A 27,398-nucleotide genomic window follows, 5' to 3' on the forward strand; every position below is an offset into this window, starting at 1 on the left:
CTGTGCAACACAATCTCATCGCATAGCAACACACCACACCACACACCTGCTCTGTGCAACACAATCTCATCACACAAGACAACACACACCTGCTCTGTGCAACACAATCTCATCATACAACACACACACACACACACACACACACACATACACACCTGCTCTGTGCAACACAATCTCATCATACAACACACCACATACTTGCTCTGTGCAACACAATCTCATCACACAACATGAAAAAACATGAGCATTGATACAAAGGATGGATTTTCTGTCTCTGTTAACAGAAATGTAATGATCTTCTGTTTGATTATTATGACCAAGCCTGGCGGGCGTCATATAGGTTTAGTCAGATTTCTTTTTTTTTTTTTTTTTTTTCCGCATGTCCAAATTTTCGTCCAAGGATTCCGGGACACTGAAAGACGGGGGTAGCGAAACTTGGTGGGGCATGTAACCCCATAATGGATAGCATGGAACCATCGTTTTCGTTTTGATCTGTAGCCCCGGCTGGACTGCACCCCCGAAGGAGGGTAGGGCAGACACAGTTTTCTGTGAATATCTCAAGAACCGTAAGGTTTAGGAGGACCATTTTTTTTTTGTATGTTGATCTCAGGGGCCATGTCAACCCATTCCATAACCACTTATTTCATGTATAGCCACCTAGTTAAACACAAAAAGTAAAATGAGGTGTTTGTAATCTTGAGGTATCTGTGACTCTAACATAGTCAAAACTTGATCCAAATGAAATATGAGGAATTTGAGTTGAATCTTTTGTAGATATTTCCCTTCCACTCAGCATTGTACACTTTTCATAAATCAACACCTGAATCCTTCATCATAAGAATGACATACATTTGTGTCACAAACATGTCAAGACACATTTAAGTCATGACGCATCACAACAGTCAGTATCTGATGGAGTGACCATGTCATGTTGCAGTTATGTTGCAAACTTCATGTCTCATTCTTAAGCTGTCATAGGATCAAGCAGAATGACACTGTTATATTGCAGGACATTAGCGATGAAATGATGATGACATTATTATATCTGTCTTACAACTGAGTGCTCAAGTAAAGTGTCGCCTCTGAGACATCTTCAAAAGAATGTAGATGTGTCCAGTCTAGATGTTTTAGGAAGTCATATAGACAGGGTGAATGTGCACAAATGGATGATGGGATATGAACTCCTGGCATTGGCTGTGTCTCTGTAACTTCCTGAATAATGCATTTAATGGGCTTCTAGGCCTCCTTGTTTTAGATTCATCCATGAATAGTTTCTCAAAGAGGAACGTTTTCCGCCCCATCATCGGTGCGGGCATGGCAAAGAAAGGCGCCGGGAAATCATTTTTAACTCGCATATATAGCCCCTGCCTCATCTGCATTTATTTGACTATATTTACGCGTGGCGTTGGCCCTTCATTGAAGCGCGGAAGAAGAAAGCGAGGAGTGTTCGGCTCAAAAACGGCAGAGTCGTTTGAAGACGGGAAGAAAGTTAACTTCAAGGTCGCGGACAGCCCATCATATTTCAGCTGTACAAAACGAAAAAAGAGGGGGGAAAAAGAATATGTTCTGGTGGTTTCCACTTTCATCTTCGAAAGCTCGCATGAGAGTGCAGAGGCATCTAGAGTCAGACAGCCGCGGAAACCTCTGGAAAACCTGCACCATACCGTCGGAATTTGAAATGGCTGAACACTGAAAGCTATGTCTGTCTCGCTTTGTCAAAACAGTCGCTCCCCACCTGTACTGTATCTGATGTAAATGTGTCGGCACACACACCGTCGCGACAGATACATTTCTCACCTGCTGTGAAGACAGGCACATCATACCGATGTATCGCCTGAAATATCAGACTCTCCCGTCGAGAAATGTGTTACATCAGGTACATCAGGTGTGGCATCAGAGAATACACAAAACATTTCTAATGTGACAGTTCTTCACTCTTCTTTTCAGATGACAAATAGCTTGCATACGCTAAATAGCTCTCAAACACTGCATATGAACGTTAAATAGCTTTCAAATACTGCATCAAAAAATAGCTCTCAAACAGCCTACGCTAAATACTGTAGCTCTCAAATGCTGCATACGCTAAATAGCTCTCAAATACTGCATACGCTAAAGCTCTCAGGACTGTTCCACTGCTGTGAAGTTGTAACCATATTACGATGATAGTCAGATATCTACAGCAGGAAATCAGGTGAATGCCTATTATAACCATGAAACAGTACCAGGAGACATTGTATGTCTCAAGATGAAACAGGTATTACAACCCTGTTAGATGGCAGCCGTAGGCTTGAAGATCAAGAAAGAGTAGAGCAGTAGGCCTACAGCGTGTTCAAATGTGGTGTGGTGTGTGTGTGTGTAGATCTTTATGTTTGTAGGTATGAACTATATGCATAAGTGTGTGTTCACATGGGTTCATCATGTAGATTAACTGGAGTGCTGTTTCTGCAGGTGGTGCCCATGAAGACAGGAACAAATCCCGTCCTATTGTCATAACGACCATCAGACCAGGTGGTCCAGCAGACAGGTGAGATGGCTGCGTGCGTGCGTGCGTGCATGTGTGTGTGTGTGTGTGTTGCATATGCAACAGACCCTCTAGATTCCGACAGAAGCAAAAGAGCACCTACATAACTCTCCTACATAGAGCACCTCTCATAAAGCTCCTATAGGACGTGGTTCTGGCAGTACATCTTCCTAGTGGAAAAATCATTAATCCTGCATCGCTATACTCCCAGACAGAGAGTCCATCATTTACCCATCGCTGTCTGCTCAGAACTACACACACACACACACACACACACACACACACACACACACACACACACACACACATATATTCAAAAAGGCCACAATTCTCACCCTAAAACTGGATAAATTGGTCTGCACACGACCACTCCACCCTCACCTCCTCCCCTCCCCTGCTCCGCTTCCATCATTCAGAGGTGGGAATAAATTAGGCATGTGTGTGTCTGTGTGTGTGTGTGTGTGTGTGTGTGACTGAACTGTATTTGCTGCTACTGTTACTGCAGTTTTACTGGGGTGTGATTTCTCCTCAGGCCGTATATTCCCCACTTCTGACCCTCCTTATTATTCTCCTCCTTGCTCCCTCAACGCCTCTTTTCCCCCCCCTCCTCTCCTCTCTTCTCCTCCTTTTCTCCTCCCCCCTTCCTCTCCTCTCCTCTCCTCTCCTCTCCTCTCTTCTCCTCTTCTTTCCTCCCCTCTTCTTCCTCTCCTCCTCTCCTCTCCTTTCCTCCCCTCCTCTCCTCCCCCCCTCCTCTCCTCTCCCCTCCTCTCCTCTTTTCTCCTCTCCTTTCCTCCTCCCCCCTTCCTCTCCTCTCCTCTCTTCTCATCTTCTTTCCTCCCCTTCTTCTTCCTCTCCTCCTCTCCTCCTTTCCTCCCCTCCTCTCCTCCCCTCCTCTCCTCTCCCCTCCTCTCATCTCTTCTCCTCTCCTTTCCTCCTTCCCCCTTCCTCTCCTCTCCTCTCTTCTCATCTTCTTTCCTCCCCTTCTTCTTCCTCTCCTCTCCTTTTCTCCTCCTCCTCTCCTCCCCCCTCCTCTTCTCTCCCCTCCTCTCTTCATCTCCTCTCCTCCCCCCTCCTCTTCTCTCCCCCCCTCTCTTCATCTCCTCTCCTCCCCCCTCCTCTTCTCTCCCCTCCTCTCTTCATCTCCTCTCCCCCCCTCCTCTTCTCTCCCCTCCTCTCTTCATCTCCTCTCCTCCCCCCTCCTCTTCTCTCCTCTCCTTTTCTCCTCCTCCTCTCCTCCCCCCTCCTCTTCTCTCCTCTCCTTTTCTCCTCCTCCTCTCCTCCCCCCTCCTCTTCTCTCCCCTCCTCTCTTCATCTCCTCTCCTTTGCTTCTCTTTTCTCTTCTCCCTATTGCACCTCCCCCCATTTTTCCTCCCAACCCCCATCAATATTCATCCACCTCTATGCAAATCTTGCTCTTACTGGGAGAATATTCCAATTCCATGCACTCTGCCAAAAAACACACACACACACACACACAGACGTGAACATGTATGCATGGCATGCATACATAATCATACAAACACACACACACACAGAAGCTCAACGACCTCAACCATCTTCACTTCATAAGGCATGGATGTGTGTGTGTGTGTGTCTGTGTGAATGAGAGGAGATGAAGAGTGAGAGTGTGTGTGTGTGTGCGTGTGTGCGTATGTGTGTGTGTTTATGTGTGTGTGTGTATATGTGTGTGTGTCTGTTGCTCTATCCAGCAGCAGCCAGACCGTGTCAGTGGCGGCCTTTAGAGTTAACCGGGTGAGAAACGACCCAGGTGTCCCAGCGTCCACACACACACAGCCCAGGGGTGGGGGGTGGTGAAGCGGCTCATTGTCCAGGACAGGGCATCGATTCGGCCCTCGTAAGAGCTGAGGGGCTGTTAAGGGAAAGGGAGAGGGTGGAGGGGTTAGGATGGAGATGTCCCTTCCACTGACCAGCGGGCGGACGAGGTGATGGAGCGATGGGTACTTTAGGGAGCCGTTCAGGGATGGACGGCTGGAGATCTTATCCATTACGATAAAATCATACGAAGCAGGCTGAAGTGCCTCTCTGGGAGTCTGAAACATCATGGCAAAGGTTCCGTCCTGCTAACATGCCCGAGAGATGATTCCAAAAAATGATTCTTCCCTGTGCGCATTACATCATGCAACTGTCCACTCAAAGTGTTCCCATGGGGAGACATCCCTCTTTCTTTCTCTCTCTCTCTCTCTTTCTCTCTCTCTCTCTCTCTCTCTCTCTCTCTCTCTCTCTCTCTCTCGATCTCCTCTCATTCCGCAGAAGCTTCCGAAGGTTTATCCATAGCAGCCTCTCATCTGCCGATTGGAGCTCAAGCTCCAGCAAGCCACTGATCGCCACCTAATGACTTATTAGGTTTTATCACCCAAACAATTATCTGACATGCTCGGCTGTTCCACTGTAATTCCATTCACTTCCATTTGAGCCGTAGCGTTCACTACCCCTCTGCTGCACAGTGACACAAGTGACAACAGGGCCCAAGGTGAGAGACAGAACAAGACAGAGGTTTGAGCAGAGAGAGACCCAGGCTTCAGGCAGACAGGCAGACCCGGATTATATGAGCTCCTCTCGGCTCCCTCTCTTTTTATTGTGCTCTTGAACTCAGCAGACCTCCACTTGTTAGTGCGTTTGCTGGGTATTGTGTTTACTGGTAATTGTTTTGGAGAATGCTATAGGAAAACATTGTGTCCAGAAGGACGTGTGTGTGTGTGTGTGAGTGTGTGTGTTTTTCATATCCCATCTGTCAGTCTTTGTAGTTGTTGCTTTGTGTTCTCTTTCTCTTTTTTTTTTTTTTTTTCTGTTTTTGTTTCCTCTTTAGAAGGCTTCTCTCTTCCTGTCTTTTCAAATTCAATTCTTTCCATTGTCCTCTCTCTTTTTGTCTTATTTCTTTTCTCCCTCTCTCCCTTTCTCCCTCTCTTTCTTCATTTTCCTGCCCCTACCTCTCTGTCCCTGTCTGTCTCCCCCTGACTAATATATATCTCTCCCTCTCGCTCTCTCTCTCTCCCTCCCTCCCTCTCTCTCTCTCTCTCTCTCTCTCTCTCCATCTCTATCTCTCTCTCTCTCTCTCTCTCCCTCTCAGGGAAGGCACCATTAAGCCTGGCGATCGGCTGCTGAGCATCGACGGCATCCGTCTCCATGGCACCTCGCACGCCGAGGCCATGAGCATCCTCAAGCAGTGCGGCCAGGAGGCCACGCTGCTTATCGAGTACGACGTGTCAATCATGGGTGAGCGGGGGCCCCCTACGGCTCCATCAGCCAGTCAAAGGCCTTACATCCCTGTGTCAGTTGTTAGCTCAAAGCATCAGTAATACAATGCACTGCCATGAGGCAGATGCCCAACATGTACACAGTGGCTTGGATACTAGTTGTCATATCATTGTTCTTGTCATATCTTATCAAGTTCAAGTATTTAGCAGATCCAAAGTGACCTAGAAAAACATCCTAGTTTGGGAATTTCCTACCCTAGTCTGGGAATTGATCCTGGGTCTACCTGTGGGAAAGAAATGAGTGATTCCATCCTTGTCCCACCAGCAGCAGGTCTCTGATTGGTTGCCTCCAGAGAGGCCACTTTGTAGCGTTTTTAAGCAGGCTAGTAAATCAGGAGCCTGCCCCTCATCACCCCCACAAGAACTGGCCATTGTTCGTGTGAACTTTGGTCCAATGAGTTATGATTATAATAAAGGCCTTAGAGGCAGACTCAAAGGAAAGTCAAACTTGTGCTAGTTAGCATTGTCAGTACGACGACTGCAGGAAGTGTGTGGAGTGTTGATTTTTAGAGTGCAGAGGCAATAATACTCTCTGGACTTTGAAAGCCTTGGCTCTGACTCTTTTAGAAGCAGAGACTCGGATTGATTAGTCACCTGGCATTTGAGGCCAGCTGGGCCAAAATGTTTTCTCATTCAATACTGCTCTCCAGGTAGCTGGTAGAGTTTGAAGAAAGAAAGAAATAGCATGAAGACATGGAGAAAGAGGGAAAGAATTACTGATATTGAGAGGGAGGGGAAGAGAGAGAAAGTGAAAGAAGAGTGAGAGACTGAATTATATAATATATTCTGAAATATCTTTCTAATTGCCTATGTATTTTATTGTGTGTGTGTGTGTGTGTGTGTGTGTGTGTGAGTGTGTGCGAGTGTGTGTATCGTATGAGGGTGCTGCAGCCTGTCTCCGTCAGGCTGCAGCTCCGTCTCTGATGGCTACAGAAGGAGGTTTTAATGATTAAGCCATTAGAGAAAACTAACACTTTATTCTGCAGCCCTGGTGGAGGGTCGATGCTGTCTTTTCATAGCAAAGTCCTGAATGTCAGAAAGAGAGAGAGCGAGAGAGAGGGGGCTGATTGAGCCGTAGAGTGCAAAATAAACACTAGCTAGCATAGACAGATTGTGTGTGTGCATGTGTGTGTGTGTATGCGTGTGTGCATCCATGTGTGTGCGTGTGTATGTGTGTTTGTGCCTGCACGTTCATGCGTGTGTGTGTGTGTGTGTGTGTGTGTGTGTGTAGATGAGAGAGGGCACGCCAGAAAATGACAAGAGGGAGGGAGCAATGAGGAGATGAAGAATTACAGATTCATAGAATGGGACAGGGGGAGAGAGATCACACACACACACACATGAACGTGCAGGCACAAACACACATACACACGCACACACACACACACACACATGCACAAAGAGATCTTTGGAGCCTTCACAGGGCTGTGATCCTGAAGTAATTACTTTGTTCCGTGTGAGGACAGAAAACACACACACACACACACACACACACACACACACACATTCTGTTTGTGTCTCTGCACCACTGGGGAATTTCTCCAACCCACCAAAGTCACTTTCTGTCAGAGAGAAAGGCGGAAGAGAATTTAAGACAAAACTCTGACTCAACGATTGTTCCTTTCAAGATACCAGAAGCTTCCTCTATCTACTCTATTAATAATCTATTCATTTCAATTAAATCCTTCTCCTTTTAACTGGGTGTCCAAAGATAAACAGTAAATATACCACAGATGGTAGCCAAACGAGCTGGTATGGGCGTCTTCATTTTAAACTTATAAAGGAACCATAGGGATGTTTGCAGATTAAATCAAACCTCATTGGGCTGATTTGTTCTTAATGGGCCCAGGAAGATCATGTTGCAATAATCTTTGCCAACATAATGGATCCAGTTATGAGGAAATACTGTAGCTTCCATACCTGCAGAGAAGGGAGAGCTCCACTGGCAAAGGCAGCCTGAGCTTCTAACGCCCAGATTCTCTCCTTCGCTCCTTTCTTTTTCTATCCCCCTGTTTTCAGCTTTATATCACAGGCTTTTTTAAAAGTCGATCATTACCCTCCCCCTCCAGCCATCACTGTGCTTTTAGCTTGGTTTTTTCACACTCCCACAACCTCAGGCGCTCCCTCTGCCAGAACAGATTGATTATGTCTTTATTCTCTCAAAGTCAAGACAAGACGCCGAAATGCACGAGCACATTCAATAATGCAACACCAAAAAGCAACATACAGCTAGTCTCAACTCAAGAGAGGGGGAGGAAGAGGAGATGAGGACAGATAGATAGAGAGAGAGAGAGACAGAGAGAGAGAGAGAGAGAGAGTGAGAGGGGGAAAAGGGTGAGGTGAGGTAACAATGACACAAGTGCTGGATTGCACTCTTCCCATGATGCCGTTCATCCCCTTCCCATCACTCTCTGCCTGCTTGCTCATCTCACCATGACACCACGAGTTATTGTGTGTGTGTGTGTGTGTGTGTGTGTGTGTGAAAGCACACTAGCAACATACATACTCTTTAACTGGGAGTTGAACAGCCCATGCTGTTTCCCAGGATTCAGCATGAAGCGAAGAGTGCCCTGTGGCCTAATTGCAGGCAGTTGCATTCAATGGCATTGGATTTGTGTGGTGGGCTGTGAAACTGCCGGCGCTGCTGCTGCTGCTGCTTGGAAAGCGCCGGCTTCCTCCCCATCTCATGCGGCAGATGTCTGCCATGCCCAGAGGGCAGCTTCTCATCAGTGCACAGCAGCGCTGGGGATTTCACACTATAAAAAATGCCCCCTCGCACTGACTCGCTACACTCCTGCGAGCGGTGTGTGTGTGTTTGAGTTTTGGAGTGGATGTATTTGTGTGTGTGTGTGTGTGTGTAGCTGTTTGTGTGTGAGTGAGTGTGTGGTTTTGTTTGTCTGTATCTTTGTGTGTGTGTGTGTGTGTGTGTGTGTGGTTGCGAAGTCATTTTTCCTTGTAATGGGCACTCGGTGGAGAAAGATGGTGCTCTTTTTCATAGCACATGTACCGCTGACCCGTAACACACGTTCACACACACACTCTCTCTCTCTCACACACACACACACATCCTCAAAAGACATATGGACTAATAATGCTTTTAATGCTGGCTCTAACAGAGCAATGCATAGCAATTATCTCCAGCAGGCCAGTGCCGTGACCTGAGAGGTCACTCTATTCACGCTAATGCTGTAATGTGCGTGTGTGCGTGCGTGCGTGCTTGCATGTGTGCGCGTGTGTGTGTGCGCGCGTGTGTGTGTGTGCAGAGTTGTAATTCCAGTCCACCTACATGGCTGCCTCTTTGTCACATCTGTGTGTAATGTTTATCCCTTTTTGTTTTTTTGTCTGTTTTTGTTTTTTTTGTCCACACACACACACACATGTGCAGAGTCAGTGGCCACGGCGACAGGTCCGCTCCTGGTCGAGGTTGCCAAGACGATGGGCTCCAGTCTGGGCGTGGCCCTGTCCACCTCCATGTACTGCAACAAGCAGGTCATTATCATCGACAAGGTCAAGCCCGCCAGCATCGCCGACAGGTAACACCACCCATGCCTCAAGCCTCACCTGTTTGTCCAATCACAGGCCAGTAGGTGCAGAGGGTGGAGTCGTGCTTCACCTAGCTCGTCCAATCAGAGACAGTTAGGCTCAGAGGGTGGAGTCGTGCTTCACCTAGCTCGTCCAATCACAAGGTGGCTCTGAGGGTGAACGGTGGTGGGGGCTGGGGTGTGTTGCAGCCAATAACGTGTAACGGCCAAAATGATTACGTTATTTCCTCATTTCCTGTCATTTCCTGTGTATTACCCGCATTGTGTATAAAAAAAATAAAACCATATTAATACCATATTAACAGCCCCCGTGTATTAACCTCATAGCTGAAGGAGTTTTAGCAAAATCATTGTATAAACTGAAGCTAATAGTTGGGAAATTACGGTACGTTATAGGCTGTTACTACAGTATTGGCTGCTATGCTGCTGTGGGATGAAGTGGCAGCCATTTTGGATCTTGTTTGCATACAAGAGTCTCAGCATTTGCCGAGTCAGAGTTCAGTATATTCTCCACAGGCGACAGAAGAGTGATGGGAAGGAGCACCTAGAGAAAAGCAACGTGATTGGGTGAAGGGAAGGAGCACCTAGAGAAAAGCAACGTGATTGGGTGAAGGGAAGGAGCACCTAGAGAAAAGCAACGTGATTGGGTGAAGGGAAGGAGCACCTAGAGAAAAGCAACGTGATTGGGTGAAGGGAAGGAGCACCTAGAGAAAAGCAACGTGATTGGGTGAAGGGAAGGAGCACCTAGAGAAAAGCAACGGGATTGGGTGAAGGGAAGGAGCACCTAGTGAAAAGCAACGTGATTGGGTGAAGGGGGAAGGAGCACCTAGAGAAAAGCAACGTGTGAAGGGAAGGAGCACCTAGAGAAAAGCAACGTGATTGGGAGGGAGGAGGAAAAAGCTGAGAGTTCAGCACCAGCAGCATGAACCACTAATTATCCAAATACAAGATGTCATCTCTTAATGGAAACTGCAGCAGTATTACATCAGCTGAGTGTGGAGCAGAGCAGAGCAGAGCAGAGCAGAGCAGAGCAGAGAGAGAGAGAGAGAGAGAGAGAGAGAGAGAGAGAGAGAGAGAGAGAGAGAGAGAGAGAGAGAGAGACACACACACACGCACACACACATCTCAGTGTGATCTCAGTCATCTCAGTCAGACAACACACACCTTACTGTAGAGTATAGAGTCTTAGTGTGTACACTAGGCTATAGAGAAAAACATACACGTGTGTATAGTGCCGTGTCAGACACACTTCTGAGACCTGGAGAACAATATGCAGCTATTGGTTAGGGATGGATATTTGACAGACAGATTTGTGACAGGAAGTGACACCAGTGTTGTTCTGCCGTGCTCAGGTGCGGGGCGTTGCACGCGGGCGACCACATCCTATCCGTGGATGGGACCAGCATGGAGTACTGCACCCTGGCCGAGGCCACTCAGCTGCTGGCCAGTGCCTGCGAGCATGTCAAGATGGAGATCCTCCCCCACCATCAGACACGGCTAGCCCTCAAGGGTCCAGAGCATGGTATATATACACACTCACTCACTCACACACACACACACACACACACACACACACACACACACACACACACACACACACACACACACACACACACACACACCAGACACGGCTAGCCCTCAAGGGTCCAGAGCATGGTATATATACACACTCACTCACTCACTCACTCACTCACACACACACACACACACACACACACACACACTCACACACACACTCACAAGCTTCACAAAGATGTTCACACTCTGACACACTCACAAATCCCCCAGATACATAACAGAAATTGAAATAGTTTCACACACACAAACATACATAAACACATTCTGAGATCTAACAGTGAAGAAAGCACTCATAGATAACTGAACAGAACACCCGTGGGTGTCACACCACTATCTTGGTCCTCTCAAGATGTGTTCAGCTGTCGTGTCCAGAGAGGCGTAAACGTATCCCAGAATCCCCTCAGACAGAGGACGCCTCTTTATCAGGCTCCGCAAGCATCTCGCCTGGTTGCCGGCGGAGAACAGTTTGTATCCCCGTGTCTCTCTCTGTCTAGCAGCTGGCGGGCGACAGTGTTCTATTGTCATGACGAAGTTTTACAAAAACAAGGCGCAACGCGGCCACCCGATGTTTCCCCGACACACGTTATCGGCCGAGAGGGGAGAGATGAGCGACGCCCGGCTGCTGAGGATTATCCGCCACTAGCACCAGCGTCTGATAGGATAGGACTTATATCACCAACACAGCAACAAGAGAAATACAAAGCTGCAGATAACAGCAGTGTGCGTGCGTGCATGTGTGTGTGTGTGTGTGTGTGTGTGTGTGTGTGTGTGCGTGAGTGCATGCGTGTGTGCATGTGGGTGGGCGGGCGGGTTATGCTAGTAGGGGAAGTATGCAAAACCACCTCTTCTTTTTGGTTTTGCACCAGCCCTATTCAGCATTATGGTATGTGCTATTATATGGGACATAACTGTGGCTCAGTAAGCCAATCAAAAAGCTCAGGAGTATGATCTCTAATGACCTCTAACTGTGAGTGTGTGACCCCAGTTAGTCAGGTAGTGTGAGTTAATGTGTGTTTGAGAGAGATGTGTGTTAGATGAAACCTCACGCCCTCCTGCAGCTAACGGAGATGCTCCTCCCAAACAAAGGAATATGAGACAACAAACCCAAAGCTTTGAACTCCTCTCTTCCCTCTTCTCCCATACTCTATCCCTCCTTCACCCCTTCTCTTCTCCTCTCTTCTCTTCTCTCCCCTCTCCTCTTCTCCTCTCCTCTCCTCTCCTCTCCTCTCTTCTCTCTTCTCTTCTCTCTGCTCTCATCTCCTCTCCTCTCCCCCTCTCTCCTCCCCTCTTCTCCACCTCTATACTCTCCTCCTCTTCTCTCCCCTTCTCTCTTTTCTTCTCTCTTCTCCACCTCTCTCATTTCATCTCCTCTCCTCTCCTCTTCACCTCTCTCATCTCCTCTCTTCTCCACCTCTCCTCTCTTCTCCACCTCTCCTCTCTCCTCTCCTCTCTTCTCCACCTCTCTTCACTCCTCTCCTCTCCTCCCCCTCTCTCCTCTTCTCTCTTCTCCACCTCTCTTCTCTCCTCTCCTCTCCTCCCTTCCTCTTCGGTTTGCCTTCTTCTCTGCTGGGTTGTTGCTGTTACTTCATGCTGAGCGTTCAATAGTTGTGCCGGCACAAAGGCATGTCTAAATATATCCAGCAGGAATACCGGAGGGTAGAGTGAAACTTAGTACACGCACGCACACACACACACACACAAATACACACACACACACACACACACACATACACACACTGGGACACGCCCTTGAAGTCATACATGGACCTTTAGCTTTCTTTCTCTCTATTTCGACCCCTGGTTACAAACATACACACACATGAAAGGCGAGAAATAGCCTCGGAAACATGGAGACACATCAGACTATCCTAAACATGGAGACACATCAGGCTATACTTGAAAGAGAGAGCACACCCACAGCGCTTACTCACATGGATGAGTAGTGTGTTGGGCCATTCTCTTGTTGATCGCGTGTGGACAAATAGAGTGAAGAGTTAAATGGCAATGATATTATTACAAACTCTTTTAATCTGACTCCATTTAATTAATAATTTGTATCACCATTCAATTGCCAAGTGACTAGTTTATCAGCTATGGAAGTGCATGGCATGGCATACTACGAGAATTGTATGCGATTGGTAGGCAAATGAACAATTTATTAGGCATTAAGCCTTAAAAGTAAACTCACATAGTCTACTGTAACAAAGTAAGGTAACAAAGTCACAACCAAAAGAACAGAGGAATCTTATCAAAACACAAAGATAAACTTAACCAGTTAACAAATTAAGGATAACAGATACACCAGATGAATCAGTATACCAAAAAGACTACAAACCCAAATATTAAATTATGGGAAGGAATGAGAGAAAGGGCTAGAGAGAAAGATAGAGAGGAAGACAAAGGGAGACAGAGAGAGGGAGTGAGAGAAGAGAGGAGGTCAAGAGTGAAAACCAAGAGTGAAGAGAAGAGAAGGCCGTGGAAGACAAGAGCCTCCACTTTTATCATTCACTTGGGCCACCCCTGACTCATCAGAGCCTTTGTTGTCTGAGGTGGATGGGTGTGGCCCAGGTGAATATCATAACTTTATGCTACAGTGTAGTTCTTAGTCTACAACTATGCACAGATACATTAAATTGTAATGAAACCATGATGTGTATGTGTGTGAGTGTATGTAAGAGAGTGAGTGTCATTTTGCACCTTCACCATGACACTCACTCTCTTAGAGCACCTTACCATGCACACAGAATTACAGGCCCTGTCCCGGCCCTGTCACTGCAAGCGCCTCATGCTTGATCATCCTTAAGCACACTGTGGATTTTTTTAATTTAATTTATATAGTATATTTAGTATTTACTTTTTTGGTTTTCTTATCTTCTACTGTCTCTATTGTACAGTGGAGTTTTGTTATATGTATATACTTATATTTACTCTTTCTGCTGTAAGTGCATGTTGTGTGTGATGTCTGTATGCTACTGAGACCTTGAATTCCCCCTTGGGATCAATAAAGTATCTTTCTATCTATCTATCTATCTATCTATCTATCTATCTATCTATCTATCTATCTATGTGTGAGTGTGCTCACCACCCAGTTCCTTACCCTGTCTCTGTGTCTCCCCTCCCCCCCCCCTGCCCCTCCTCTCTCTCTCCTGCCCTGTCCCTCGGGGCAGTTAAGGTCCAGCGGAGCACACGGACGCTTCCTTGGGAGTCCAGTGCCAACAACAACAGCAACTTCCTCCCTTACCAGCACTATAACACCTACCACCCTGACCAGTCCACCCGGAGCCATGCCAAGCAGCAGAAATCCTCTCCAACAACTCCGTAGAATAGCCTTTTTTACTCTCAAATTAGGTCACTACTGTCCCTCCCCTCTGTCCTCTCTTCCCTCACTCTCTCCTTCCTCCTCTTTTTCATCTTCACTTGCTTTATTTCTTCTTTTCCTCATTTGCCACCATTTGCCTCCTTCTTCTACCTCATCCTGTTCCCATCCTCTAGCCTCATTACCTCTCCTCTTTTCTCCTCTCCTCTCCTCACTACCTCTCCTCTTTTCTCCTCTCCTCTTTTCTCCTCTCCTCTCCTCTCCTCCTCCTCACCTCTCCTCTTTTCTCCTCTCCTCTCCTCACCACCTCTCCTCTTTTCTCCTCATATCTCCCCTCACTACCTCTCCTCTTTTCTCCTCTCCTCTCCCTCCACTACCTCTCCTCTTTTCTCCTCTCCTCTCCTCTCCTCTCCTCACTACCTCTCCTCTTTTCTCCTCTCCTCTCTCCTCTTTTCTCCTCCTCTCCTCTTTTCTCCTCTCCTCTTTTCTCCTCTCTCTTTCTCCTCTCCTCTCCTCTCCTCTCCTCACTACCTCTCCTCTTTTCTCCTCACCATAACCTTCCTCTCTCTCCTCCTCTCCTCTTTTCTCTCTTTCTCCTCTTTTCTCCCTTTCTTCTCTCCTCTCCCTCTTTTCTCCTCTCTTCTCTCCTCTCTTTCTCCTCTCCCTGCTCCCTCTCCTCTTTTCTCCTCTTCTCTCCTCTCCTTTTCCCTCTCCTCTTTTCTCCTCCTCCTCTTTCTTTCCTCCTCCTCTTTTCTCCTCTCCTCCTCTTTCTCCTCTCCTCTCTCTCCCTCATCTCCCTCTCATCTCCTCTCTCTCTTCCTCTCCTCTTTTCTCCTCCCTCTCTTTTCTCTCCTCCATTTCTTCCTCCTCCTCTTCCCTCTCCTCTCCCTCTCTCTTTTCCCTCCTCCTCCTCTTTTCTCCTCTCTCCCCCTGTCCTCCCCCGTCTCTTCCTCTGCTCTCTTCTCTCTTTCTCTCTCATCTTCTCTCCTCCCTCTCATGTTCTCTCCATATCTCCTGTCCTCCCCATCTCTTCCTCTCCTCTCTTCTCTCTTTCTCTCTAATCTTCTCATGTTCTCTTCCATCCCCTGTCCTCCCCATCTCTTCCTCTCCTCTCTTTTCTCTTCTCCCATCTCATCTTCCTCTTCTCTCTTCTTTCCTGTCTACCTGTTTTCTCTCCCTTCTGCTCTGACATGGGTTTACTAGTCTTTCTTCATCCTCCTTTCCTTTTCTCTCTCCTGGCATTTTCTCTATCCTCCTTTTAAGCTGTCTCATGACCCTTTCTCTCCTACTGGTGTTTTTTCTATCCTCCTTTTAAGCTGTCTCATCACTCTTTCTCTCTCCTGGCGTTTTCTCTATCCTCCTTTTAAGCTGTCTCCCTCTCTGTGTGCTGGTCTGGTGTTCTTCCTCACCCTCCTCTTCCTCATTGCTCCTCTCCCTCGCTCTCCTCTTCTTTTCTCACTTCCTCTCTCTCTCACTCCTCCATCCCGCCTTGTCCTCTTCCTCTTCACCCTCCTCATCCTCCTCTTTTCACACCTTCATCCAGTTTTTGCTCTCCTCCTTCTCAGGATTTTTCTTGGTGTAGAATGTGTGGGCTTGCTTTGTTCTTTCCCTTCTCCCTCCCTCCCCTCCTCTCTCTCTCTCTCTATCTCTCTCTCTCTCTCTCTCTCTCCCATCTCCCTCTCTCTCTGTCTCTCTTTCCCTTCTTCTCCCTCTCTCTCTTTCCCTCTCTCTCTCTCCCTCAGAAATATAGAGCAGAACTAAAGTTGGCCTTGGTGTGGGCATTGTCCCTGACAGCCACAGATTATCCACAGCTGGCTCTGCAGCTGCTGCCACTGTCAAATCTCAAATTAGTTATTCATTTATTTACTTTTTTCTGTTAGTCTGTTTATTTATGATTGTGCGTTTGTGTGTGTGTGTTTTCAAGCCATTGATTTCATTATGCGACAGTGGTGGGCGTAGTGGATCATCTCTCTCTCTATCTCTCTCTCTATCTCTCACTCTCTCTCTCTCTCTCATCTCTCTCCCAGGGCTAAGGTGCAGGGAGGCGATACAGAATGAGCAGAGGGTCAGACGAGAATAGCAGCTTTTGCAGCCAACCCCCCTCCACTCTTTTTAAAGAAATGGATGGGCATCACTGTTGCCTCTTCACCAAAGCCCTGCTCTCTTTTCTGTCGCTGATTGCATTGGCACAACTGGATTACTCTGGTGATAAAGACAAAAGAAAGGGTGAGAGAGAGAGAGAGAGAGAGCAGGTTAGAGTGCTAACGAATCAAATGTCCACAGTTTTAACTGTGAACTTGTTTCAGGCCACACAAGGTGCTATTGGTATTATTAGCACCCTAGAAGAAAGGGTCTCAGCCTGTTAGTCCAAAGACTATATTTAGCCAGCTTATTTCTCACATCTGAGAGAGAGGGAAAGGTGCCAGCAGTAGAGGGGAGGGAAATCATAGTCAGTTGACGCACATCTCCCTTCAGTCCAGTACAGAGTTGTCCACTGACACCCAGACTAAAGTCAAACTCTTCTCTCTGAGCTTTCTGCCATGGTTTCTGGAAAGATCTCAGCTCCAAAATCCAAATCAAGCACCTGCTCCTAAAAAAAATCAGCAATCATGCCTTGTTCATTAAAAAAGATCCCATCACGGTTCTTAGAAAAGATCTTTGGTACAGCACCATAACCTGAAAGATCCTTAACCAACACAGAGCCCTTTTCTCTCTCTAGAACCACAGGGTTTGGCCAGGGCTCTCCGTGCTTTAGTGTTCACGGTCATGGTTATCGTAGTTCTCATATGCGTCCAGGTCTGGCTCTAAAGGCGAGTCAATTCTAGCCCCCTCACATTAACGCTGTCTGCTCACCAAATGATCCTGCTGGCAGCACCCCTGGGCTCCACGCTGTCGATGGCTATCGATCACCTCGCCTCCAGTTCCCATAATGCCCTTTAATTAGTCAGAATGGACATGATGCAGGACAGGGAGTTAGATGAGTGCAGGTGTATGTCAGTCCTCTCCTTTTTTTCCCTTTTGTATCTGCCATTCTGCCTCTTTCTCTCTCCCCCTCTCTCTCTATCCCTCTGTAGTCATGAAGTTGTTAGGGTTCAGGAGGTCAGCAGTAATGGCATTGTGTTGTTGTGCATTGACCCTATCAGGCGGTCCTCATTAGTCCCCGTGGTCTGAGAGCTGTGTAAATTGGTCAACATGAGCTTGTCTTGAGCCAGCAGAAAGGTGAGGACCTCCATTTCCCAAGCCTGGAAAAAACACATTTCTAGAACGTTCCCCTCTATTCCCATTCCAGCTATGATCTGGGCAGAAACCATTAAACAATCCTGCTCCTTCCGACCCTGCAATGTGTTATGTGTGAACACCCAATATCCTGCTTACTTAACTGGGGCCACTCCCGTCCCGTATTTGTCTAATGAAGGTCATTTCTACTCCTAAGTCAGATAATTGTGGTCATTTATATGTATCAGAGCGGGTCATTCGTGGGAGTTAGTTCAGAGCAATAGGCTACTCAAATGCATCAGCTTATCAACACTATTACGTCTCCGTGGCAACACTATTACGTCTCCATGGCTGAGACCAGACAGATGCAGTTGTTAGAGTGTGATGAGTGCTGCTTTGGTCCAGGGGAGCGGAAATGGGAAACACTGCACTCAGTGAGAGAGAGACGCAGTGCAGCTAGCCTGCTGATGTTTGTGTGTGTGTGTGTGTGTGTGTGTGTGTGTGTGTATCCTCCACTCTGGACCTATAAATTCCTCCTCCTGTCCCAACGGCACTATTGATCTCCAGCTCCTCTCTTTCACTCTCTCCATCTCAAGGACAGCAGCTAGTCACACACACACACTAGTCCAGCAGCAGAAACACTCAAGTCCAGCCCTCACTCTCTTTTTTTCTGTCTGTCTCACTCTCTCCCTCTCTCCACCTTGCATTTCTCTTCCCTGTTTCTATCTCTCCGAGTTTCTCTCAGTGTCTCCCTCACTCTATCTCTCCTTCTATCTCTCCCACTCTGGATTTCTTGTCATCCAATGAGAGAGAGAGAGAGGTCATGTCTGGTGGCGCCACTCTGCCAATTTCCCCATAATTCGTTCTGGATCCATCCACTGGTGCCTCTCAATCACCGGCCCTTTATCTCTTTCCCCTCCGTCGCTCAGTGTTTCAGACTTAATTTTCTCTCTCTCTCTCCCTTGCTCTCTCTCTCCCTCCCTCTCTTTCTCATTCTCTGTGACGGAACATTAGTGCCCCTTTTCTCTCTCCCTGTGTGTGTGTGTGTGTGTGTGTGTGTGTGTGTCCTCGTTCTCTTTTGGTTTTATCCTCTATTAGGTCCAAGGGCTTCGGGGTTCTTATGTTCTCTTTCACCAGTAAAAAACATTTAAGTGTGTGTGTGTGTGTGTGTGTGTGTGTGTGTGTGTGTGTGTGTGTGTGTGTGTGTGTGTGTGTGTGTGTGTGTGTGTGTGTGTGTGTGTGTGTGTGTGTGTCTGTGTGTTGTCTCCTTCTTAGTCTTGTTCTCCCTTTTTCTTCTTCACCCAGTGATATCACTTAACATTTTGCACGCAGACAAAGCCAATTAGCCAGCACTCTATCTCCGGCTGGCCTTATTCAATTAGGCCCTGAATCTTTTAGCGTGTATTGCAGGAGCACGAGACAGATGCACTGAGTGGCATTTGCTGTCTCTGAGGGAAGCGCCTGGGATGTTAAGAGAGAGAGAGAGAGAGAGGAGAGAGAGAGAGAGAGAGAGAGAGAGAGAGAGAGAGGATGGATGGACAGCCTGGTAATGTTTGCATGGACAGAGAGAAAAGAAACAACAAAAACAGATGGAAGGGGGGGGAGACAGAGAGATGGACTGCCAAACCTTTGATTGTGTGCATGGACAGAGAGAAAGAAACTAGAGAGAAGGAAGGAAAAGAGGGGAAAGAGAGAGAGATGGACTGCCAAACCCTTGATTGGGAGGGGGGAGAGAGAGAACTAGAGAGAAGAGGGTGAGCAGAAAGGGAGTGAGGGAGGAGTGGGATGGAGGAGAGTGTTCTCTGTTTTCAAAGCCGAGATGCTAAAATTGTCCAATCTGCCCTCCGCGTGCTCGGTAGCAAGCAAGGCCGTCTGGGCCAAATCAAACACACATTTCAAAGTGAGAGCTGTTTTAGGCAGAGCGGGCAGGATTAACATTCAGTTTTGAGTGTTAGCGAAGAGAGAGCGTTTACACAGCTTGATCAAACACACAGTCACCGGGAGGGTGTGTGTGTGTGTGTATTTGACACCTTGTTCTTCTTGTAATAGGTTTTTGGGGGGAAATCAGATATCAAATAAATATGTGTTGTGGAATGATCAAATGTGAGGTTCAAAGGACAGCCGACTTTGCTATAATCCATATGTAAATCGTTTTTAATCTTATGAAATAAAGATGTTCCCATAGTGACATGCCGATATCAGAGACATATGGAGTGCTGGTGGAGTTTGATACAGTCGCTGAGATGCAGAGATGCAGGGGTAGTGTGTGTGTGTGCATGCTTGTGTGTTTAAAACAGGTTCTGATGCTATTTGGAGGTGAAATTTTGCCCACACACAAAAGACCTTCTCTTTTTCTCTTGGTCCCTCTCTCCTTTCCTCACGCACTCTCTCTTTCTCTCTCTCTCTCTCTCTCTCTCACACACACACACACACACACACACACACATACACACACATGACTGTACACTCATTATTATTATGGGCCTATATCTTTTTTATCCCTTTTATTCTCCCTAACTCTCTTACTTTCTGTCTCTCTTGTGCTCTGTCTAATTCTGTCTCTGAATGATCTGATCTGTCTTTGTTTACTCCTATTCATCAATGATTTGATCTCTTGTCCCTCTTACACCCACCCGACATCCTTTCTTCTCTCCTCCTCTTAATTCTTTTTTCTCGACTTTCCTTCTATCGATTTTGTTTTCTCCCTCTTTTCCTCCTTGCCTTTCCACTCACACCTTTCTTGCCTCTCTATGCAGCTCTGGGCTGTCCTTCTCTCCCACCTCCATGAGTGCGTACAGCCTGAGCTCGCTGAACATGAGCACGCTGCCGCGCAACATGTACCCCACCAGCCCCCGCGGAACCATGATGAGGAGGAAACTCAAGAAGAAGGACTACAAGAGCTCCCGTGAGTCAACACACACACACACACACACTCACACACACACTTCACACACACACTCACACACACACACACACTCACACACACACACACACACACACACACAGACACACACACACAACACACACATTACACACTTCATATAGACACACACACATATTTTTCCACACACACACACACACACACACACACACACACACATTACATTACACTCACATACAGATACAACCCACTTATATTCACACTGTACTCTCACTCACACACACACACACACACACACACACACACACACACACACCTACACATTATCTTTACATTCATTACTCGTATTCTTCATGCAGATTCCATACCTATATGATTTATAGTATGTTCAGGCCTGCTCGTAACTTTTAGGAGAAAACACAAGATCTCCCCAAGCTCCTCCCCCCTCCCCTCCTCTCTCCTTCTCTCCACTCTCCTCCTCCCCTCCTCTCTCCTTCTCTCTTCTCCTCCTCTCCTCTCCTCCCCTCCTCTCCTTCTCTCTTCTCCTTCTCTTTCTCCTCTCTCGTCCTCTTCTCCCCTCCTATCTCCTTCTCTCCTCTCCTCCCTTCCTCTCTCCTCCCCTCCTCTCTTCTTCTCTCCTCTCCTCCCTTCTTCTCCCCTCCTCTCCACTCTCCTCCTCCCCTCCTCTCTCCTTCTCTCTTCTCCTCCTCTCCTCTCATCCCCTCCTCTCCTTCTCTCTTCTCCTTCTCTTTCTCCTCTCTCGTCCTCTTCTCCCCTCCTCTCTCCTTCTCTCTTCTCCTCCTCTCCTCTCCTCCCTTCTTCTCTCCTCCCCTCCTCTCCTCTCTCCTCCCCTCCTCTCCTCTCTCCTTCTCTCCCCCCCTCCTCTCCTCCCCTCCTGCATCAGCACTGCTAGCACTTTTTCCCCGTCTTCCATTTTTAAGAATTTTTTCCATTTATCCGAATGGCTGAGGTAAACAAAAATGGCCGTTTAGTATTGATTTCCTGCGGCGGCGCTAATGGATAAGCGTCGCTAGCCAGCTAGTAGCAGAGCACACGACAGTGCCTGAGTTATCATAGCGCTTTTTACAGCTGCTTATGGCTCACCAGGACAGATTGCAGTAGGTGGGATACACACACACACACACACACACACACACACACACACAAACACATACACACGAGCAGAGCAGAGGTGTCTAGTCCCAAGTGGTGTGTGTGTCTGTGGGTGTCTCGTAGCGTGCTGACAGCTTACACAGGTGTTGGACGGATGAGCTGTTTGTGTGTGTGTGTCGCTGCCATTGGTGTGTCATAAGGTGTTCTTGGTGAGATGGCTTGATGGGTTTCTTACTCAGTAATAGGTGTGTTTTGGGCATATCAACCTTTAAACCAATGAGAGTGACATCTACCATTCCCTTTAATAGCAAGCAGTGCAACTTCAAACAGCGCATCGGTATTTTAACAGTCAGTTGTGCGTTTGAAGTAATCTGTTAACACGCGAGACGTCCGTGTATGCAGTCTCTAGCCTAGACCTACATGCATCTGCACTCACTTATTATTTGAACTCATGGGCACAGTGAAGCTAATTTCACTGTGGACTCATAATCAACGACAAAACAGTTCTACACAGTTATTACTTTCACTATTGACTAACAAGTGATTAACATGGAAAAAATAGCCTGAAGAAAAGCAAAGCTTGGCGAAAAATTCTCTGTTAGTCAAATACACCCTCTGAGTGCTCTGCCCTCACACGCACACACACACACACTCACACACACACACACACTCACACACACACACACACACACACACACACACACACAGCCCTGCCTTGCTCACGACCACGCCAGCTCCCTTTGGGCTCTGAGACGTGGCATGGTTTTTCTATCAGTGTATGTATGCACAGCCTCCTGTCTGTGTGTTTGTGTTTTTGTGTTTTGTGTGTGTGATTGTTTTTGTGCATGGGATTTACATTTGCTTGCACATTTGCTTCAGAGCCTGTGTGTGTGTGTGTGTGTGTGTGTGTGTGTGTGAGAGATTGTGCTCACCTGCAGCGCGGTGCGGGCCGTTTAGTATTCTGCTGCTGTGCGCTGTGCGGTGGAGCGCACTGGAGGAAATCACACCTCTGGCCAGCCCGTAATTAGATCCTGAAAGATATTTGGCATTGTTCACTCGAGCGCTGCTCCAGCGCCACACTCCACCCCTGCCTCATGTAATTAGCCTGCCATGTCATATCTACAGAGATAGCAGCCGGGGGGAGGAGAGGGGGTCAAATATATCACAGTAGGATTGGGGGGGGGTTCTAATTGTAGGGGTCTTGATATGGTAGACACCTTATGCAAAAATGTAAAGAGGAAACAGGTGCTACAAGGCTGTCTTTTGCCAGGTGCAGCACCGCTAATAGACCTCTAATGGTTTCTGCTGTTTTTTTTTTTTCTGTATTCTGTTATTATGATGTTCTGTTCCGTTCTGTGAACAGCTTTTGTCATATTTTTTATGCAGTTGTTTTCCATTCTTCCATAGTATATTTTTATGCTATTGTTTTCCATTCTTCCATAGTATATTTTTTCTGTTGAAGTATTGGATTCATTTGCTTGTTCAATCTTAGTTGGTTTCTAATCAAAAAGTCAGACACCATGGACCACACTCACACATACACACAAACACACAAGCACACACACACATACACAAAACAATCAAAACAGGTGGGCTGCAAACAGCTACAAAAAACACACACAAAAAAAAACAATGAAACAGGTGGGCAACAAACAGCTCCAAAATGAGCTCTATTGACCAGAGAAAGTGTTGTTTAAAGCAGAGGCCTCTTGCTGGGTGGCCATTTTGAAAAACAAACCAATCACACAGGGTACAAGGTGGTGCCAAAGAAAACAACAAACAAATCATCCACCAGCCATTTCCTCTGATGATGCCATGATTTGGGCCAAGCCGCATCGCTCATCTGCTTTAATTGAAAATCGTGTCCAGGTCGGAGGATCAGCTAAAGTGGACACTTCTGAGATTGATTGACAGCGCCGATACGAGGGCTTTTTGTGGTGAAAGAGCCGACCCAGAGGATGGGAGTGTGCATAAGGCACACACACACACACACACACACACACACACACACACACACACACACAGCCTCGGCACCTGTATTGAGCTCACTGAGGGCAGGACAGGAGTGTGAGAGAAAACAGAAAGAGAGAAATGAAAATAGGAAGCTTTAGAGGTGCATTAGGACGGGGACAGTGGAATGTGTGTGTGTGTGTGTGTGTGTATGGTGGCGGGGGTAACCGGGGACTGTTGCTGCAAAGTCACCTGTCTGTCTGTTAGCGGCAAGGAACTGCAGTCATCAGCAAAGGGGAGTCCTGACACCCAGCCAAAAGATTACCGCATCACAGTGCTAGCAGAGGGCACATACACACCAACACAACCCCCTCCCCAACACACACACACACACACACACACACACACACACACACACACCCCATCCCAGTCCATCTTACCTGTCCACCATTACTGGGCTGGGCCATTACCAGACTGCCAGCACATGCAGAACGCCCCCCAGCACAGACTGGTCATCAGCAAGGCACCCCCCAGCACAGACTGGTCATCAGCAAGGCACCCCCCAGCACAGACTGGTCATCAGCAGGTTCTCAGCCGGACTCACCTTCCTCACAAGGGAGCTTTTCCTTTCCCTCTCTCTGTCCATCCCTTCTTCTCTCTCCTCTCTCGCCATCCTCTCCTCTACCCTCTATCCCCTCTTTTCTCCCCTCCATATCCTCTCTTTCCTCTCCTCTCCCCCTCTTCTCTCCTCTTTCCTCTCCTCTTCCCTTTTTTCTCTGTTGGACTCTCTCCTCTCTCGCCATCCTCTCCTCTACCCTCTATCCCCTCTTTTCTCCCCTCCATATCCTCTCTTTCCTCTCCTCTCCCCCTCTTCTCTCCTCTTTGCTGTCCTCTCCCTCGGGGGGTTCCGCACTGACCTTTCTGGGCTTAATGTATCACACGGGCAGAAATGACCATGCCGCCACCAGAGTCTGTCTGGCAGGTTGTCCACCCCCCCACCCCACTCGGTCTCTCTGGACAGTTATTAGCATAATGTAATTGTTAGCTAAAGCTGTGGGGAGTTTCTGAACGGGGAGATTGTCCATGAGGTGTCATTCCAGGTGCTAATATGGTCCTCTGCAGGAGAATCCAATTAAGCATGAATGAGTATGTTCAAAAGAAAAGGCACAAACAGCCCTGTTGTCCCAGCAAAGGGATCTCTGGCCACTGCTGCTTCCTTCTGTTGATGTCCCCTTCAGCAGGAGAGAACAGGCCAGTGCTTCAGGTCAGCCCCCCATACACACACACACACACACACACACACACACACACACACACACACACACCCTCTAAAAGAAAAACTTCAAAGGCTTCCTGTTTTTGTCACTTTTTTGCCTTTCAATTTTTGGAACTAATCCTCTTTCTTCAGATGAAAGTTGTTTTTATTTGAGGAGAGGGGGGTCGAAGGGAGGTGGTGGTGGTGGGGGGGGGGGTGTTGTTGTTCTCGACTTTGATAAGGGAGAGCGGAATTGCCTCACGGAACACTGTTGGCGGGAAGAGGAGATTTACAAAAGGCCCCACCTACATGTGTTCTGCTCCTTGTGACTCATCCTTTTGATCCGAGGCAAGGCAGGAGCAGTCGATGCCTTTGGCAGATAGACAGAGAGAGAGATAGAGAGAGTGAAGCGTGATTCATTGAGATGGGCACAGAATGGGAGCCCCTTCAGGTGTACAAACAGCCCATTCTCCTCCACGTCCCCGTCGCTGCGTAGTGAGACAGCGCGGCTTCCTGGAAGAGCTTGGCTGAGAAAGCAGCTGCTGCGTTTGTGTAAGGACACATCGGAGGGACCGTGAGTGGGAGCCAATGGAGCACACAGCCCCATTCAGAGCGGGATGAAAGGGGCAGACGAGTATTCATGCTCTCCAACGGCAGAAATCCATTTGCGCTTGGCTTCAGCCTCCCCTTCCCATTGACAAGTAAACAGCATAGCAACGTCAGGTTGTTGTTGCTGCGCTGTGAAGACACGAGGAGTTACATGAGTTACTTGCAACAGGGTCATTCCACGTCAATTGAACCAGGGCCCACGCACTTAGGTCTCAAAAAATTCTGAAAAAATTACCAGGTGTACCTATGTTACCCAGGAGACACACTGTAAAATTACTCTTAGGTAATTTTGCATGCTGGTACATAAATAAGAATAGTATGTAGCAAAATCGTCATGTTTGGTCTGGATAATCCTGCTGTCCCTCAAAGTTGATACAAGTTTTATTGGAGTTTTTGGCTGGGCTCTGTTTAGGCCTTCAGAAGACATATTTGTACTCAACATAGACTCTTGATTTATTTTCCTTACTGAGATAAGTAGAAACACTCTCACAAAAAGCAATGAACAGAACATAAATTCCTTCAGGGTCTGAACAGCAAACCTTACAAGTCTGAAAAATCATTTTGGTTCTCATTTTCAGAGCACCCAAACACCGTGTGGGAATGTATGTTGAGTACAAATATGTCTTCTGAAGGCCTAAACAGAGCCCAGCCAAAAACTCCAATACATTTTTGATCAACTTTGAGGGACAACTATGACCATACAGAATCATCAGACCAAAGCGTGACAATTTTGCTACATACTATTCTTATTTATGTACCAAGCAAAATTTGAGCCTCCTACATGGTTTAGTTATTTGTGCTGTGGGCTTGTGAACTTTGACAAAAAGAGGCCGACCAAAATCGACACCCCTCCCCCTGTAAAATAGGCTGTATCTTGGAAAGTATAGATTTTACATAAGAGTAATTTTACAGTGTTTCTCCTGGATAACATAGGTACACCTGGTAATTTTTTCAGAATTTTGAGACCTATTTTGAGACCTAAGTGCGTGGGCCCTGGTTCAATTGACGTGGAATGACCCAACAAGAGACAAAGTGCCTGCGCCAAACAGCACAATGTAAGCCACAGCATCAGTGCCACTGTGTGTGTGTGTGTGTGTGTGTGTTCTGACCCTCTACCCATTCCCTACAGAGCCAGTGCACTATAAAGTGAAGAGCTAATATCCATTCAAGGTATAGTGCATAGTGCACTATGTAGTGAACAACATCTCATTAATAGACTGGAGCAAATCGCCCAGCTCTTTTTTTGTGCAATGGTGTGGCATGGGTTGGTTAGTATGTGGCATGGGTTGCTTAATATGTGGCATGGGTTGCTTAAAATGCGACATGGGTTGGTTAGTATGTGGCATGGGCTGGTTAGTATGTGGCATAGGTTGGTTAGTATGTGGCATGGGTTGGTTAGTATGTGGCATGGGTTGGTTAGTATGTGGCATGAGCTGGTTAGTGTGTGGCATGGGCTTTTTAGTATGTGGCATGGGTTGGTTAGTATGTGGCTTTAGCTGGTTAGTATGTGGCATGGGTTGGTTTGTATTTGGCATGGTGTGTATCTGCAGCTGGGAAATATTCTGCATATAAACTGTAAAAGTATAATCACGGTAGGACTGCAGTGACAGACAAACAGGAAGGGTGGGTGTGGTTGGTCAGGGTATGGAAGAGTGGACAGTATAATTGCCTGAAGGTGGCAAGCAGCACTTTGGGCTGCAGAGCCAAAAATAAATCTTCAGAAAGCAGTGGTGTACTGTGGCAGAAAGGCAAAGCTTACGCCTCTACTGTTGATTTTGGAATTTCATCTTGTGTTAATAAACGTACAGTAGTAGCGATTTTTTTTAAGGCAACTTAACTCATTGAGTGCCAAAAATGTAATATTACGTTTTTCCTTCCCATGCATTGAGTGCCAAAAACGTAATAGCGCTTTTTTTTTTAATTACGAAACTAGACACTCTAACACACCTTATATGTGATTTTGGAAACTCTGGGATGAATGGAAATGAAATATATAACGATCGAAAACTCATGAAAACGCACAATCTGGACATTTTATCTGGACATTTTATCATAACTCGGTTGCCGCTTTGCGCCCTCCCGCCCTGCATCTCTCCTCCCCACCTCTCATCCCTCCATCTCTCCTCTCATCTCTCCATCTCT

General features: G+C 47.1%; 1 protein-coding gene across 1 annotated transcript in view; it reads left to right on the forward strand.

Annotated features, from left to right (window-relative positions):
* Window positions 1–27,398, forward strand: part of grip1 (glutamate receptor interacting protein 1) — a 202,887-nt gene that overhangs the window by 119,547 nt on the left and 55,942 nt on the right. Inside the window, exons 6-11 of the mRNA XM_048235680.1 lie at window positions 2,449–2,524; window positions 5,610–5,755; window positions 9,182–9,329; window positions 10,691–10,860; window positions 14,084–14,234; window positions 20,205–20,353. Of these exons, the coding sequence (XP_048091637.1) occupies window positions 2,449–2,524; window positions 5,610–5,755; window positions 9,182–9,329; window positions 10,691–10,860; window positions 14,084–14,234; window positions 20,205–20,353 (840 nt within the window). The remainder of the gene's footprint in view (window positions 1–2,448; window positions 2,525–5,609; window positions 5,756–9,181; window positions 9,330–10,690; window positions 10,861–14,083; window positions 14,235–20,204; window positions 20,354–27,398) is intronic.

The sequence above is a fragment of the Alosa alosa genome, chromosome 23 (genome assembly GCF_017589495.1).
Source record: "Alosa alosa isolate M-15738 ecotype Scorff River chromosome 23, AALO_Geno_1.1, whole genome shotgun sequence".
Lineage (NCBI taxonomy): Eukaryota > Metazoa > Chordata > Actinopteri > Clupeiformes > Clupeidae > Alosa > Alosa alosa.